This window comes from Hyla sarda, chromosome 10 (genome assembly GCF_029499605.1).
Source record: "Hyla sarda isolate aHylSar1 chromosome 10, aHylSar1.hap1, whole genome shotgun sequence".
Taxonomy (NCBI): Eukaryota; Metazoa; Chordata; class Amphibia; order Anura; family Hylidae; genus Hyla; species Hyla sarda.
In genome coordinates this window covers 24060467-24078578 of record NC_079198.1, presented here as the reverse complement: position 1 = coordinate 24078578, position 18112 = coordinate 24060467, and the positions used below count along the sequence as shown (strand labels likewise).

Genomic DNA, 18112 nt, shown 5'->3' with positions numbered 1-18112 from the left:
TCACTATATTACCAATGGTTTTAAATCAATATAGCGTTTATATAAGACAATGAGATTCCTCCAAGGGTGGGTTTTATAGATATATTTATTTTCGAAGTCCCCCATATAAAGGTTAGCGAATGAAGGTGCGAAACGCGTCCCCATCGCGGTCCCCGTGATTTGTAAATAAGTCTTCTGTTCAAAATTACAGTAATTGTGGGATAGAATGTGGGCAATGCTATCGGTGATGAATGTTCTCTGTTCCGGAGGCATTGTGCTGCCTTTGGATAGTATGGATGATATGACCTCAATTTCCATTTTGTGTGGAATATTAGAGTATAAGGCCGACACATCTAGGGTTGCCCACTTGTAATTGGGTTGCCATGGTATCGGTTTCAGTAAGTTAATCAGAGTAGGAGTGTCTTTCAAGTAAGAGGGTAGATTTATTACATATTTTTGTAGCATGACATCTACATAATTAGAAAGATTATTGGTGATGGAGTTTACTCCGGAAATGATGGGGCATCCGGGTGGGTTGACGGGGTCCTTATGTAATTTAGGGAGATGGTAAAATATGGGGACGAGGATTTTTAATTTTGATAAAATCTCTCTCCTTTTTGTCCAGCACTCCGATATCATACGCTCTATCCACAAGATGGTGGCATTCCTTCTGGAATTCTATTGTAGGGTCTGTAGGAAGTGTTCGATAATAATCACGTCACACGGAGCTTCAGCCTATCACCAGCCGAGGCGGGACATCGCTGCGGCCGGTGATAGGCTGAAGCTCCGTGTGACGTGCCGGGCTAACAGGAAGAAGAATACAGCCCAGGGACCGAACACCTGCACCAGAGTGTACCGGAGCTCCGGGGGCTCGGTGGCAGGTAAGAAAAAGTGTGTTTTCTTTTATTTTGCAGCCCGGACAGGATTAAAGGAAAAAAGTGTGCGCCGGAGTACTCCTTTAACCCCTTTAAAGGAGTTATCCAGGGAATAAGACCTATCCCTATCCACAGTAGAGGGGATAAGTGTCTGATCATGGGGTCTGACTTTTGGGACCCCTCCGCAATCTCCAGAATGGGGAACACCTCTTATGTCAGAATACTACGGCCCCCACCGAACAGGTTTCGGGAGTAAGGGCCCGCCCCACCAATCACCAGCAGCGGAGTTTGTCACGGAAGGTGGAGGCCAGAGTGTTCAGACAGCCACGTTCATGAGATCGCAGGGATACCAGCGGTCAAAACTCCCTGCTGCCCCCAGATCTAAGCCCCAACCGCCACATGTGGATAAGGTTTTAATGATCTTCCAATCTGTTATTAACACAAGGGAGAAGATCTCAGGGGTGAAGTCTGTCATCTTCATCCAACACATAATTTTTAGAACGAAAGAAATCTGTACAAAGGCCAAACACCTTGCATACATTGTATACCTCCTGCCCAGCAAGAACATACAGTAAATCAGTGATTCGTGCAGTGCAACTTAACTTCTTAAGGATTCAGGGTGTACCTGTACACCCTGTGCCCGCTCCCACGATATAATGCGGGGTCACGCGGTGACCCCGCATCATATTGGGTCATCCCAGCGGCTAATGGTAGCCGGGATCCGGGGCTAATACCGGACATCACCGATCACGGTGATGTCCAGCATAAACCCTTTAGATGCAGCGATCAAAGTTGACCGCCGTGTCTAAAGTATAAAAAAAAAAAGCATTCCCGACAGCTCAGTCGGGCTGATTGGGACCACCGCAGTGAAACTGCAGGTGTCCCGATCAGCTGAGGATGCGCAAGGAGGGTTCCTACCTTCCTCCTCAGAGTTCGATTGACGATTAATTGCTCTAAGCCTGAGATTCATAGGTATGGACCCAAAGAATAGGGGATAAGATGCCTGATCGCGGGGGTCCCGCCGCTGGGGCCCCCGTGATCTTGCAGCTGTCACGCCCCCTCCCATAGGCTTGCATTGAGGGGGCGGAGCGTGATGTCACAAGGGGGCGGGGCCGTAACGTCACAATGCTCCGGTCCCCATGATTGCCAGTAATCAGACCCGGAGCGAACATGCTTCGGGGACTGATTGTAACGGGGTGCTGCGTGCAAGATCACGGGAGACTCCAGCGGCGGGACCCCCGCGATCAGGCATCTTATCCCCTATCCTTTGGATAGGGGATAAGATGTCTTAGCGCCGGAGTACCCCTTTAATAGGTCTTTATTATTTTTGAGTTCTCTCAAGGCATTTTTTTCTTTCTTAGTGATATTTTCTCTCCTTTTTGCAATCTTGCTTTCCAACAAAAATAAATTCTCCATAATTAGATCCTGGAACCTATGAATGGGTAGGCATCTTGAAGAAACAGGTTAAAAACCCGAGTTTTTTACAATAAATCTGCCTGGCTTAGGGGAATGTTCCCAAGAATCAGATGAGTTGTTTTCAAGAAGACGTAGATCGCGCAAGGCAATCCGTTCTCGATTCTACAATTACCATGTTCTGATATAGGTATAGGACTAGGGTTGTCTGGCATAGGTGTGTGATCATCATTAATGCCGAGTAAATGTCTCCTTAAAGTTAATGCACTTACAAATTTATTAATATCAATAATGGTGTCAAAATCATCAAAATGCTTTGTGGGACAAAATCCCAGACCCTTACATAGCAAGCTTATTTGGGGTTCTGTGAGAATGAAGGAAGAAAGACTTATGACATTTTGAGTTACTGCCTTCTCCTCCGCTCTCTCTGAGAGTGACTTGGACCGGTGTTTTCTCACAGCACGCCTACCGCGTTTTTTGATTTCTTGCTTTGGGGTCAGGGATTACGGGCCATATAATTAGTATTTTCAGAACTAAGATCAGATGTATCTGACTGGTCTGACACAGAATCTGTGAAATCAGAGTCCCCAGAATTAACTCCTTAACTATGAAGGATGTGTATTTACGCCCTGCGCCGGCTCCCACGATATGCCGTGTGGTCACCCCGCGTCATATCGGGTCGGTCCCGGCGGCCATCAATGACCGGGACCCGCGGCTAATACAGGACATCACCGATCGCGGTGATGCCCTGTATTAACCCCTCAGACGCGCCGATCAAAGCTGACCGCCACGTCTGAAGCAAAAGTGAAAGTATCCCGGCTGCTCAGTCGGGCTGTTCAGGACCGCCGCAGTGAAATCGCAGCGTCCCGAACAGCTTACAGGACACCAGGAGGGACCCTACCTGTCTCCTCGGTGTCCGATCGGCGAATGACTGCTCCTTGCCTGAGATCCAGACAGGATCACATGCATGTTAATACACGCCAGTGATCTGTGTAAAAGATCAGTGTATGTAATGTTATAGCCCCTATGGGAACTATAACATTGCAAAAATAAAGTTTAAAAAAAAAGTGTTAATAAAGATCATTTAACCCCTTCCCTAATAAAAGTTTGAATCCCCCCCCTTTTCCCATAAAAAAAAAAACTGTGTAAATAAAAATAAAAATAAACATATGTGGTATCGCCGCGTGCGTAAATGTACGAACTATAAAAATATATCATTTATTAAACCACACAGTCAATGGCGTACACGTAAAAAAATTCCAAAGTCCAAAAAAGCGTGTTTTTGGTCACTTTTTACACCATTAAAAAATGAATAAAAAGTGATCAAAAAGTCTGATAAAAAAAAATGGTACCAATAAAAACTTCAGATCGCAAAAAAATGAGCCCTCATACTGCCCTGTACGTGGAAAAATAAAAAGTTATAGGGGTCAGAAGATGACTTTTTTAAACGTATACATTTTCCTGCATGTAGTTATGATTTTTTCCAGAAGTACGACAAAATTAAACCTATATCAGTAGGGGATCATTTTAACCGTATGGACCTACAGAATAATGATAAGGTGTATTTTTAACCAAAATAGGCACTGCACAGAAACGGAAGCCCCCAAAAGTTACAAAATGGCGTTTTTTCTTCGATTTTGTCGCACAATGATTTTTTTTTTCAGTTTCGCCATGGATTTTTGGGTAAAATGACTAATGTTACTGCAAAGAAGAATTGGTGATGCAAAAATAAGCCATCATATGGATTTTTAGGTGGAAAATTGAAAGGGTTATGATTTTTAAAAGGTAAGGAGGAAAAAACGAAAATGCAAAAACTGAAAAACCCTGCGTCCTTAAGGGGTTAAAATAACCTTTTGTTCATTTTTTGCAGGTATTTTCTTTTGTTTCTTCAAGATGAATTTGGGGGTGGTAAACACTTTTTCCCATTTCTCCCAAGCATAAACAAAGTTTGCTCGAAACTATATTCCTTATATGATTCAGACTTGCAAGGGTTCATTCTGGATGTCTTATGATATGTGCTATCACATAATTTTTCATGTATGGGGGCTAAGTAAATTGGTTTGTTTTTTGGTATGAAAATCTGTATATTTTCAGTGAAACCAATCCATTTTTGCACCACATAAAGTGTTTCGGTAGATATGTGGACGACATTGTTGTCATACGGACAGGTATGGAATCCGAAGCTTCGGACTTCGTCAGCTACATGAACAACAATGTCCACAGTCTCTGTTTCACAATCAAGGTTCCATTCCTTGATTTTGCCTTAACTACTAACACACCATTATCCAGAATGGACACCTGCACTTACAGTAAACCTTTCACTGGCAACACCATTTTACATGCCACTTCTTGCCATCCCCACCCTACAATAACAGGAAAACCGGTTGGTGAATTTAGAGCAAAAAGAACCTGCTCAACCAGAGACAACACAGTTACAGAACGGGACACAGTATGTAGTCGTCTCAAAGCTGGAGGGTAAAAAACTTGGATGTTAGAGAAAGCTAAACACAAAATTCATGATAGATCAAGAGCAACCCTGCTCGAGAATCGGAAGGGGGCACAAACCAACAATCAGTTGGATTACCAGAATAACGTTTCCTTTGTCACTACATATAGTGTAGAATTTGGTGCCATTAAAGCCATTGTAAATAAATACCTTCCAATTATCAGACAGGTTCCGGCTTTGGATATTATTTTAAAAGAAGGGTGTAATTTTTCTTCCCGAAAGGCCCCAACACTAGCCAGTATTCTCTCTTCAAGTTTACTACCTCCATCAACCCTAAAAATGCAAGTAACTGGATCAAAACGCAGGGTTTCCATAGATGTGGACAGGCAAGATGTGTAGTGTGCCAGTATGCCATAAAAACGTTTTCCTTTTCTGATGCACGTTCTAACAAAATCTATAAGATCAGAGACTTTCTTAATTGTGATTCTTGTTTTGTAATATATAAGGTAACATGCTCCACTTGCAATTTGACATATATTGATTCTAATAAAAAAAAGTGTACAAAAAAAGCATTCAGGAACATATCAGGGGTGCAGTCAATTCACTTAATATGAATGCGTCCAATGTACCTCGTCACACCCCAACAGGTGTCGACCATCACTGTCAACCCCCCCCCACCCGCCCACTGACTATAAATATGTTACAATTTTGTACATGCTATAGGTTTCGTTAAAGAGTCGTAGACTCGAAACACATCAAATGTGCATACTGAGTGTTTGTTCACCTTGTTCCTGATGATTTTAAAGCTGTAATAAACTTGGAGTATTAAGTCTGCCGGCTGCGAAACTTTTCCTTCTTCTGCTTGACGAGAGTGTGACCGTTCACCCCGCGCCCCAGTGTGTTGACAACTTCCTTGCTGTTTAATTTACAAATCTGTTTAACTTTCTGGCACCAGTTGATTGAAAACATTGTTCCACCGGAGTACCCCTTTAAGTCTTCTGTCAACATACAGATACATATCTCTACAGATCGCTATTTTACTCCGGAGCTAAAGATACTCAGTGGAGCTAGTCTCTACTACTTTTTCATGAGGGTCCTAAACAAGAAGCCCCCTTTATAAACTCAGAATATCAAAAATAGGTTTTCTACATATGCTAATTCCTTTAACATATTTTCCATAGGGTTGTTTTTGTGCAGTCATAACTTTTCACTGTGCAGACTTTCATGGCATGCCAGAAGTTGTAGTTTTGCCACAGCTGAAGAGCCTATTTTGTTTTTTAATTTCCCCGAGTGTAAACACATCATATGATCAAAGTAGTGTATTAAGGTTATGTGCTGCCCTAGGCCTGACTTGTAATGTAACTACCTTTGTAATGTAAATTTGATTGCCCCTTCTTATTAAGACTACACCATTTCCTTAAGACCCACCCCTTCCTGTTTTGACCCCACTTACCCTCTTTATGCTTCACCCTTTCCTCGTGCTCTACCTTTTCCTTTTTTTTTTTATGGATGGTAATTTGTATATTTTGTTGTTTTGTATACCCTTTCAAATGTTTATCATTTTAGGAGCTATTGTTCTTTAAATAAAATAATAAAAAGTGTAAATCCAACCATTTTAACCAAGATCAGTCATCCATGTCAGGGTTGGGGATGAGTTGGTGCCAGAATGTCTCTGTCCCTTCATTGCTATTTACAATTGATCACTAAGTGATCACTAGAACCCTAAATTTACCACCCACTAAATTAAATATGAAACCTAAAATATAACTTTTATTGACAATCCATTAAAATTTTTTGTGTATATGTCTCCAGTTAATTGCTGCAATAACATATCTACTGCTAGTACATGTTAGTGTTTAATGTATGATTCCATTGCCTCGGCTGCAGTCCGACTGGCAATTTGAACTAGGAGCACACTGTAGTTAAAAACAATCACACATAAACCCTCCCCGACGTTTCACCACAAGCAGTGGCTTTATCAAGGACTAAAGGGTCAATGGTATGTGGTTGAGCTCTGTTTGGGGTTTTATAACCTCCTATTTAGTGATGTCACTAACAGGAAATGATTACACAGTTACTTTGCCCATCTGGTTGGTTTACTAATTTTGACTGACAGCACTACACCCAATAAGAAGTCCTCCATTGGATGTACACTTAACCAAGTTACACCTCTTGACAAACCATCCAATCGCTAAACACTGCACATTTATGATCTATCTGATTGGACAGGATTACATCCACGTATATGCGCTGATGGAGCTGCGCTAACATTTGTCTTCTACAGCGCTCAATTGTTTATATACGCAGGCGTCACTTGTATTGACATGCTATGACGTACTGTGTCCTGAATGGATGTCCCTGGTGTGATGTAGCTGCGCCGATGAACCTGCGCCAGCACTTACACTCCTGGATGAATTGGGCGCAGCTACATCACACCAGGGACATCCATTCAGGACACGGTACGTCATAGCATGTCAATACAAGTGGCGCCTGCGTATATAAACAATTGAGCGCTGTAGAAGACAAGTGTTAGCGCAGCTCCATCAGCGTACATACGTGGATGTAATCCTGTCCAATCAGCTAGATCATGAATGTGCAGTGTGTAGCGATTGGACGGTTTGTCTAGAGGTGTAACTTGGTTAAATGTACATCCAATGGATGACTTCTTATTGGGTGTAGTGCTGTCAGTCAAAATTTGTAAACCAACCAGATGGGCAAAGTAACTGTGTAATCATTTCCTGTTAGTGACATCACTAAATAGGAGGTTATAAAACTCCAAACAGAGCTCAACCACATGCCATTGACCCTTTAGTCCTTGATAAAGCCACTGCTTGTGGTGAAACGTCGGGGAGGGTTTATGTGTGATCGTTTTTAACTACAGTGTGCTCCTAGTTCAAATTGCCAGTCGGACTGCAGCCGAGGCAATGGAATCATACATTAAACACTAGCATGTGGTTACATGTAGTAGATATGTTATTGCAGCAATTAACTGGAGACATATACACTAAACTTTTAAATGGATTGGCAATAAAAGTTATATTTTAGGTTTCATATTTAATTTAGTGGGTGGTAAATTTAGGGTTCTAGGGATCACTTAGTGATCAATTGTAAATAGCATTGAGTAAATTAACCCTCCACCCATTGGTCCCTTTTGTTGTTATCTGTCCCTTCATTGGCTCACATTTCTGCCATCCCCCTTTCCCCATCAGGGCTGGCCACCCGGAACAGAATTATCATCAGGCGCTGCCCCCTAATAAAGGTCTGCCCTAGGCATGGGGCTTGATGACCTAGCTAAAGATACAGGGCTGGTTTAATGTTTAAAAGATTGTGTGACTTGGTCATTTACCAAAAGGCGGAGTATACCATAGTCGCTCTAAAGAAAGCTGCCTTGAGGTTTCCTGTGCCATATGCTTGTTGGACTTCAATCTCAAGATGCAGCAGGAGGATTGTCCATCTTTTATGGCGTAAGAAGATAACATTATTCCTGAGCTGCTGTGGAATGTCATTCTGCTCCTCAAGAATGGATTTCACTTTTAAGATCCATATCTGAGCTTGTATTTTTGTTCATGGTAAGTTCCTGAACTTGTCATGATGGATGTTGTAATGTTTAAAGAATTGTGGAGGCAAATCGACACATGAGATGAGTGAATGGTAAGAGAACCTGCATACTCATTGTTGTTCGGAATGTTGTTTAATGGGACATTATGCTTATTGTTCACGTATTGATGTAGCAGAGCTGAATTTGTAAAGTGGTGCTGCTCTGTTAGATAGAGCCATGGACTGGCAACCCTAATGTGATTTTACAGTAAATGAAATAAACTCTGCTGAACATGACAAACTCAGCTCTATTATATCTGTGTGCGGAGTGCAACATATGTTTATAGAACATATTCCAGAGATAACTATTGTGGTGGGCTTGTAGGGGTAATGGTGAACAGGGGTGTTGCAGAGTGGTAGAGTGTAGGGTATAGGTTTAACCCTTAATTGTCGTGACGCCAGGGTGCGGACTTCCTCAATGTAACTAGTCTTACCGCCACCCGTCCCAGGAACGATAGGGAGGAATAAAGGATTGTCCACAGCAGAGCTTGAAGTAAACCAAGGACGAACTTTACTGCAGATTTTATGCAAGTGCAGATAATATACAGTCTTTTGTAAGAGGACCGTTGTACAGGCTCCTCACAGGTTTGCTGGGACTTTGTAGCTGAATGAGTTTGGATTTTGCTAGCCACTGTGTTACTGAATTTAGGGGTAATTTCGGTTTAGTAGTCACACAGGAATTGTAGGTGTTGAGCTGGATTAGCTCACGCTTTGTGGCTGCTGAAGGAATAGGCTTCAGACCTAGCTTGAATTGTAGTAGATGATACAGATCTGTTGTTTGCTTTGCAACCAGGAACTAAGAGAGAGAATTAAGTGGCAGCAGCCCCTTATATATGGAGGGGGCAGGATCAAAGCTCATTGGTTTAGCAAACCTGTCAGTCCTGACCTAAAGCATTATGGGAATATCACATGACCCAAAGGTCCTTGAACCTTAGCATAACACAATTTATTAACAGTCACATGACATAAGGTTCTGTACATCAATATACTATAATAGAAAAATATATAAATATATATATTAAACACAATATTAAGAGGCGACTAGGGGTTAGCCCTCCAGGAGATCCCTGAGAGCACGGAGGGACTCTGGCTGTGGGGACTTTAGACAGAGGGAAAGGACCAAGTCCTGTACCGGGACACCACACTATGACATCATGGAAATGGTTATACAGGCTATCTATCTATCTATCTCATATCTATCTAATATCTATCTATCTCATATCTATCTAATATTTATCTATCTGTCTATCAATTTAAAATAAATAGTAGGCAGCTCTCCAGAATTAAGTGAAACAAAACTTGTGGTTTATTCCATGATGTGGTAGACAACGTTTCAGCGGTCTCTCACTGCCATTTTCAAGAGACCGCTGAAACGTTGTCTTCTACATCATGGAATAAACCACAAGTTTTGTTTCACTTAATTCTGGAGTGCTGCCTACTATTTATTTTGTATCAAGGTGAACCGGAGCACTGAGGCTCTTTTGTGCCTGCACTCAACTCAATCTCGTCTGGATGTGTTGCTTTCTATTAGACTTTATCTATCAATTTATCTATCTGTCTATTAATCTATTGATCTTACACATTATCTAGCTTTCTATTTTATATCAATCTACCTACTATCTATCTATCTATCTCAATCTTATACCTAATTATGTATTTATTTTTTATTTTATTTGTTTATTTAATCTTTATGTCCCATCTATCTATTTATCTATCTACCTACCTATCTATCTTATACAGTGACCCCCCCGACCTACGATGGCCCCGACATATGATGAAATCGACATACAATGCTTTTTTATGTCGGGGCCATCGCATTAAGTGCTATCCAACAGCGCCAAATGCTTAAGCTGCTGCCGGATAGCAGCTTAATGTTCCCCGTGTGGTGCGGTAAGTATTACTTACCCCTCCACGATGCTCCGGGCTGCCCTCCGGGTCCAGCGCTGGTCTTCCGGTGTCTTCTCGGCCCTCTCCGATGACGTCAATACTCTGCTGCGCACGTCATCCAATAGGAATGGCGTACGCAGCGGCGTAATGACGTCGCTACGCAGGCCCAGTAAGGCCTTGCGGAAGACAGCAGAGGACCGGAGAAGACAGAAGAGGACCGGAGAAGACAGCGGAGAACCGGAGAAGACAGCAGAGGACCGGAGAAGACAGAAGAGGACCGGAGAAGACAGCGGAGAACCGGAGAAGACAGTGGAGAGCCCAGCGGAGGCCCGGGGACACCATCTCGAGCGACGGGGACAGGTGAGTACAGCTTCCTATACTTTACATTGCACGAATCCCTCAACATACGATGGATTCGACAAACGATGGCTCGTTTGGAACGAATTACCATCGTATGTTGAGGGACCACTGAATCTATCTACCCAATATATTTATTTGTCTATTTATCTTAAATCTATATACATACCTATTTCTAACTATCTATATTTCTTTTTCATATAAATCTACCTATCTATCTATGATCTAAGACTCCTTAGAATAACTATGAGCAATGTAGATATAGTATTACGCTTATTCATTTAGTATGGACATGGTTTCCCTTTTGGCACTAGTATATTTATATTGCTCTATCACAAGCTGTTTGTTTGCAGCAGTTTTGTTAGCTAGCTATATTAAAACACCAAGGGGGAGATTTATCAAAACCTGTCCAGATGAAGAATGGTGCAGTTGTCCATAGCAACCAATCAAATTCCTGCTTTCATTTTTCAGAAGCCTCTTTAAAAATGAAAGAAGCGAGCTGATTGGTTGCACAGGTTTTGATAAATTTTCCCCCAAGTCTATAGTTTTCTACCTTGTTCCAGTGTTCAGATCAAGGAACAATTCATTGCTATCACACCCAAATGCTCCTGTGGTCCCTTGGGGTTAATATATAGAATCCAAGCATGAAAGCAGAGCATATAATACACACTTGCTAGACTGACCCACTGGGGGAGATTTATCATTGCTTTTAGAGAATTTATTTTCGTCTATGTTTTGGCGTAGTTCAGGCGCAAGCAGCATATTTAGCGACTTTTATGCGCCTTTTGATATAGACAGTTTCACTCTTTTTGCCTACCCGTAGAACTTTTTCTTTTTGACCATGCAGTGGTCACATATTTATCATTTGTGACTTTTTTAGGCGCAAAGCTATACCACCTACCAGTAGACGTGAGAATCACTTCTACCTTCCACAATTCAACCTTTAACCTCTTGTGGACGACAGCGTCCCACTCCCCTTCTATGACACGCGCTCAGGAGCTGAGCGCAGGTCACAGCTGGGTGGTCCTGGCGGCTATCTGCCACCAGGACCCATCTCTAATGCCAGACATCACCGATCACGGTGATGCCCGGCTTTAACCCCTTAGACTTGATTGTAGCGTCTAAAATGCAAGTAAAAATGTCCCGGCAGCTCTGTGAAAGTAAGTAAAAACACCTAACCTGCCAAATTCAGGACCTATGAAATTTTCTACTTCCCTCCCTCACAAGCGTCTAGAAAAAGTGTATGTGGTAGAGCTTTTCCCACCACAGCAGATTCATCCTGCTGCACCTTCTTGATAAATAAGATGCTCGCTAGTCAAACCCACCACCCAAATAGGAAAATAGCTCTACCATAGACATTCTTTGATAAATCTGGGCCATTGTCTTTAGTAGATATTCAGCCATTAAACTGGTTGACCTCTTTGGGCAATCCCTTTTTCTTAGAAAGATTCCCAATAAAGATTTAATTACTTTGTGGTGACCCATAGTTTTCTTCAGCAAGATATGAGGATTCCAATATTAGGGCTATTTCTATGTATATATATCCCACAATTACACAGTGTTGTACACATTTGTATGAAATCTATGATTACATCTTTATCAATTTACTTAACATCTTTTTCTATTTCATTTGTAGCTGGAACCGCTGCAAAAATGAGCAAACTTTTTTTCTGGTTCTTTATGGCAACTCTACTTATCCTTGTTGTCATGAGGTTCTCCTATATTTACCACTCCAAGCTGGACATTAACATGTTTATGACCGCGATTAGAGAACGGACTTTGAAGAACATTATGGAAGACAAACCTCCCAGAAAGGAGTTAGAGCCAGTAATAAGCAAACCCAAACCACTGACGGGTATGTGGACTGTCAATGCCATTGGACGTTTGGGCAACTTAATGGGCGAGTATGCAACACTATATGCCCTTGCTAAGATGAATGGCCACCAAGCTTACATTGAGCCAAATATGCACAACCAGCTGTCAAAGATCTTTAAGATTAGATTACCTGTGCTTCACCAAGATGTCATAAACCGCATCAAATGGAGATGTTTTGGACTACACGACTGGATGTCTGATGAGTACAGACACATTGAAGGGGAATATATCAGCCTTGGAGGTTACCCGTGTTCATTTACTTTCTACCACCATATAAGAGATGAGATTCTTCGAGAATTTACTTTCCATGATTTTATTAAAGAGGAGTCTAACGCTTATCTTGAAAAAATTCGAGGAGACAAGAAGAACGTCACCTTTGTCGGGGTTCACGTTCGGAGGGGAGACTATGTGTATGTTATGCCAAACTCCTGGAAAGGGGTGATTGCTGATAAAGGTTACTTGCAAAAAGCCACGGACTACTTCAGAAATAAGTATGAGAACCCTCTCTTTGTGGTCACCAGTAATGGGATGGATTGGTGTAAAGAGAATATAGACAATTCATTGGGTGATGTCCACTTCGCTGGAGATGGACAGGAGGGCTCGCCTGCTCGGGATTTTGCATTGCTGGCACATTGTAACCACACCATCATGACCATAGGAACGTTTGGTATTTGGGTGGGTTACTTGGTAGGAGGAGAAACAGTCTACTTAACCAACTACACTTTACCTGACTCGCCCTTCCTTAGACTTTTTAAGTATGAAGCTGCTTTTCTTCCAGAATGGATCGGGATTCCGGCGGACCTTTCACCACTTCTTAATAAGACCAATCCTAAATAAGTGCTCACCTAGTTGTCAGTAAGGCCGTTAGGACAATCTTTATTAGGAGAAAAATTATGAGGTGCTTTAAAAGGTAAAAATACCGTTCACAACAGAAAGTAAAATAATACCTTCAAGCACATTGATTCAAAACCCTGGTGCTGGAGCAAATTTCAATAACATTTAATACCAGTATAAGGCTATGTTTACATTTGTGTCCGAAAAGAATATTACCATTTTGCAGGTTATTGCTGTGGGTTATTGCACATTTTTTAAATAATTTCTTTCACTTATAAGCCATGTTTACACACTAGTTGTTATTTTATTTTTCTTACAGTGAACACGACCACAAATAATTTTAACAACTGTAAGGAATTACAACTCATTGGGGAGATTTATCAAAACCTGTCCAAAGGAAAAGTTGCCCAGCTGCCCATAGCAACCAATTTTTAACAAGGCCCCTGTAAAATGAAAGAAGGGATCTGATTGGTTGCTATAGGCAACTGGACAACTTTTTCTTTACACAGATTTTGATAAATCGCTTGTTTTACACAGTGTAAACATAGCCTTAGTAGGTATATAAAAAAAAAGAGAGTAGACGCCCAATTGAAATAAATAAATGTAAGAATATTTTTGATAATCTTACAAAATCCCAACATTTTACATTCAGTGTTTCCTCTTTAACAATATTATTCTAAAATGGTTCAATATGAATGTTTTAATTCTTTATATAATAAATAATTCTTTATTGGGGGTTTGTATGAATGTTGCAGCGCAGCATCTGTTGTGTTTTTTATATTAGTTGGGCTCGTCCACACCACAGACATCTCACTGGCTAAATTCTACTGCGAACATTGGGGGAGATTTATCAAAACCTGTCCAGAGGAAAAGTTGACCAGTTGCCCATAGCAACCAATAAGATCGCTTCTTTCATTTTTGAAAAGGCCTCTGAAACATGAAAGAAGCGATCTGATTGGTTGCTATGGGCAACTGGGCAACTTTTCCTCTGGACAGATTTTGATAAATCTCCCCCATAGTTTTAAACAAAGAGTAAACATGTTTATTCTTTGGGCAGAATTCTGCCAGACTGCACTGCCATCTATAAACCACCAAAGTGGCATCTTCTGCAAGTGGAATTTAGCCAGCGGAAAAGTCCGTAGTGTTGACAAACCCCAATTGTCTGGAAAAAAGACACTGCGAAAAATCATGCAACGATATAATATATTTTGTGCAATTGATGCAGGGAGGAGAAGTGCAAGTAGGGGGAAAAAGTTATAAAAGATAAAGTCCCCCTATACAGTTGTATTAACACAGCATCACCCCTGGGTCTGAAAAAACATAGGGGGAGATTTATCATTGCTTTTAGAAAAAAAATTTTTGTCTATGTTTAGGCGCAGTTCAGGCGCAAGAAGCATATTTTGACATTTTTATGCGCCTTTTGATATAGATAGTTTTACTCTTTTTGCCCTATTTGACCGTGCAGTGGTCACGTATTTATCATTTGTGATTTTTGTCAAAAGTCGCTATTTTGTGTCCAAAGGTACTTTTTAGGCATAAAGCTATACCACCTACCAGTAGGCGTGAGAATAATTTCTACCTTCCACAATTCAACCTTTAACCTCTTGTGGACGACAGCGTCCCACTCTCCTTCTATGAAACGTGCTCAGGAGCTGAGCGTAGGTCATAGCTGGGTGGTCCTGGCGACTATCTGCCACCAGGACCCATCTCTAATGCCAGACATCACGATCATGGTGATGCCCGGCTTTAACCCCTTAGACACCGCAATCAAATTTGATTGTAGCGTCTAAAATGCAAGTAAAAATGTCCCGGCAGCTCTGTGAAAGTAAGTAAAAACACCTAACCTGCCAAATTCAGGACCCGGGAAAGTGTCTACTTCCCTCCCTCACAAGCGTCTAGAAGAAGTGTATGTGGTAGAGCTTTTCCCACCACAGCAGAGCTGCGCAAAATTCATCATCCTGCTGCACCTTCTTGATAAATAAGATGCACACTAGTCAAACCCATCACCCAAATAAATGTGGGGAAATAGCTCTACCGTAGACATTCTTTGATAAATCTGGGCCATAATTCTGTATGGAAAATACAATGTGTTATTAAAGGGGTATTCCAGGCCAAAACTTTTTTTTTATATCAACTGGCTCTGGAAAGTTAAACAGATTTGTAAATTACGTCTACTAAAAAATCTTAATCCTTCCAATAGTTATTAGCTTCTGAAGTTGAGTTGTTTTCTGTCTAACTGCTCTCTGATGACTCACGTCCCAGGAGCTGTGCAGTTCCTATGGGGATATTCTCCCATCATGCACAGCTCCCGGGACGTGACATCATCATTGAGCAGTTAGACAGAAAACTTCAGAAGCTAATAACTATTGGAAGGATTAAGATTTTTTAATAGAAGTCATTTACAAATCTGTTTAACTTTCCGGAGCCAGTTTATATATATATATAAAAAAGGTTTTGCCTGGAATACCCCTTTAAGAATTCAAAGAAACTGATATTATTCTATTTTATTCTATTACGATGGGTGTTCACATCATGATTTTACCTTTTTTTACCATATACATTGGGAAAAGTTCCTAACCTACATGATAAATATGATAAACTGTCCATTTCCAACGTGTTTGCTAAACATAGGGGAAAAAAACATTTAGTAACACCCCTAATTCCAATTTCTTCCAATTGTACTGTATTTTTATGTGTCCTTCCTTCTGCACCCCCTATTTTTATATTGGCTCTATTGCATAGAGAAGAAAATAACTACTAATAAATATTGGTTCTATTCTTATTTATCATATTTATTATAGACAATTATTGGTTGATGCCACAAAATGTCCACCTCGAATTACTAGATAATACAAGACTTAGGCTAAGTTTCCACTTTTTCTGGCAGTTTTTGAGCCAAAGCTAGAAGTGTACTCAAAAGGAATAGGACATATGAAGGAAGGAATTACACTTCTTAGCCTTGGGGTGGCTTTATTTGATGCCTATTGAATATCCAAGGGAGAATGGACGTCAAGACACTGACGCTAGTTTTAGTAGCAGTCAAAGAGGCATGTGACGAAACCATTGGTGAATGAGTAGTTATTAGGTGGTGGAGTTAAAGAAAAATTCTGGTGTAAAATTCTTCCTATATTGCTGGGGCTGTAACTCCGGTTGTGACTCTTCCCAATCCCCACTGCTCATCTCCTCTGCCTGCTTCCAAGATGAGAAATCAGAGCAGGAGCTGTCTATATAGCCATAGTCCCAGATATATAGTAATCATTTTAGAATATGAGAACGCGCCTTTAAAAACACATATGGGTAGATTTATCAAAACCTGTGCAGAGGAAGAGTGGTGCAGTTGCCCATAGCAACCAATCAGATCGTCTCTTTAATTTTTAAATAGTCCTGTGGAAAATGAAAGAAGCAATCTGATTGGTTGCTATGGGCAACTGCTCCACTCTTCCTCTGCACAGGTTTTGATAAATCTCCCCCATGGTGATGTAGTTAACACGGCATGGTTAGAGACTTTCCTTGTTGCTGGAGGAGAATTTTTGTAGCATACAAGAGAGAACAAGGCAGCTCTTAGGACCCATCAGGAAACACAAAATGATTCTGTGATAGTGTCTATTACCCACCTTCTGACCTTCAGCAGACAGGTACCAGGATATACAGTCCTTTTATTATGTGCTGTCTGACACTCATGACATACATATGCCTGGTCATACCGCCCTGGTACCTCCCAGCCATTGTTTGAATTGTTTCGTTTACGACACAGGCAATTGTTTAGTTTACCACAGGAGACACCACACTGGGCAGTGATCGAGAAGTCTCATAAATACAAATGTCCGATATAGTTTCATAGATTCTGTGAGCCCTGCCGGTGCAGAGAGTTTGATTCTAATAGTAACCTGTAGGACTGTGAAGAAACTGCTGGGTCTATTGTCCTACAGCTATCAGCTGAGTATGCAGGGTACTGAGTGGTCCCATATTGTATAGGACATACTGTATGTATTCTGTTACAGGAACGCCCTTACATGTCATTATATGAGCACATAAATGGAGCAATATTGCATTGGCCCCTAGTATGATCTACCAGAAGCAACTTCTCTGTAGACGTTTCCCAAATGGACTGTGTAGAATAGAGATTCTGAGTGGGAGACCCTGCTGGGGTATCTCCATTATAGAATAGAAGAGTAGAATATTATTTTAGGGAACAATTGATTCATTATTAGATCTCAAACTATTTGTTAAGTTATACACTAAGTAGAGGAAATCTCTTGTCTATCGTGAACATGGAAATACATTCTACCATTTCTCTGGGGTAGCTAAAAATAAAAATATTGCAACCCGGGCTCATGTATTGTATACCCTTAGATTAAGCACCTTTTATGGCCTTAATTTCCATTTATAACTTAAAGATGCTGCTTTATAAAGACTCCGCTGATATGAATGGAGAAACCATTGCTGACTGAGTAGGCATTATGGTGGCGGACCTTCAGTGGTGAGGGAGTTAACATGACATGGTAAGAGACTTTTTATTTTTACTGGTACTGGAGGAGAATTTATTGTAACATAGAGAGAACAAGGCCCTTAGGACCCATTAGATAGCCACAAGGGGCATGTTTCTCTGGAGCATCAGATTCAACATAGAGTCCTTTTGTATCATGGTCTACTGCCCATTTTATCAGTTTCAACAGACAGGTGCCAGGATGAATAACCCCTTACCGTGTGCTAACAAATGTCTAACCATGCCATCCAGGCCCCTCCCAGCCATTGTTTAAATTGTTTAGTTTACCAATGAGGCACCACACAACCGAATCTCCGGATTCCGCATTGGGATGCTGTTGCGCTGTGCAAACGGCAGAATTTC

General features: G+C 41.2%; 1 protein-coding gene across 2 annotated transcripts in view; it reads left to right on the top strand.

The window, feature by feature from the left end:
• Positions 1-13938, top strand: part of LOC130293765 (galactoside alpha-(1,2)-fucosyltransferase 2-like) — a 39664-nt gene extending 25726 nt beyond the window's left edge. Inside the window, exons 1-2 of one of the 2 annotated variants that reach the window (XM_056542838.1) lie at positions 11490-11714; positions 12191-13938. In XM_056542838.1, the coding sequence (XP_056398813.1) occupies positions 11639-11714; positions 12191-13266 (1152 nt within the window). In that variant the 5' untranslated portion in view covers positions 11490-11638 and the 3' untranslated portion in view covers positions 13267-13938. Of the gene's footprint in view, positions 1-11489; positions 11715-12190 lie in introns of those variants that run through there. The other variant, XM_056542839.1, reaches the window with a different exon arrangement.
• Positions 13939-18112: the final 4174 nt, after the last annotated feature.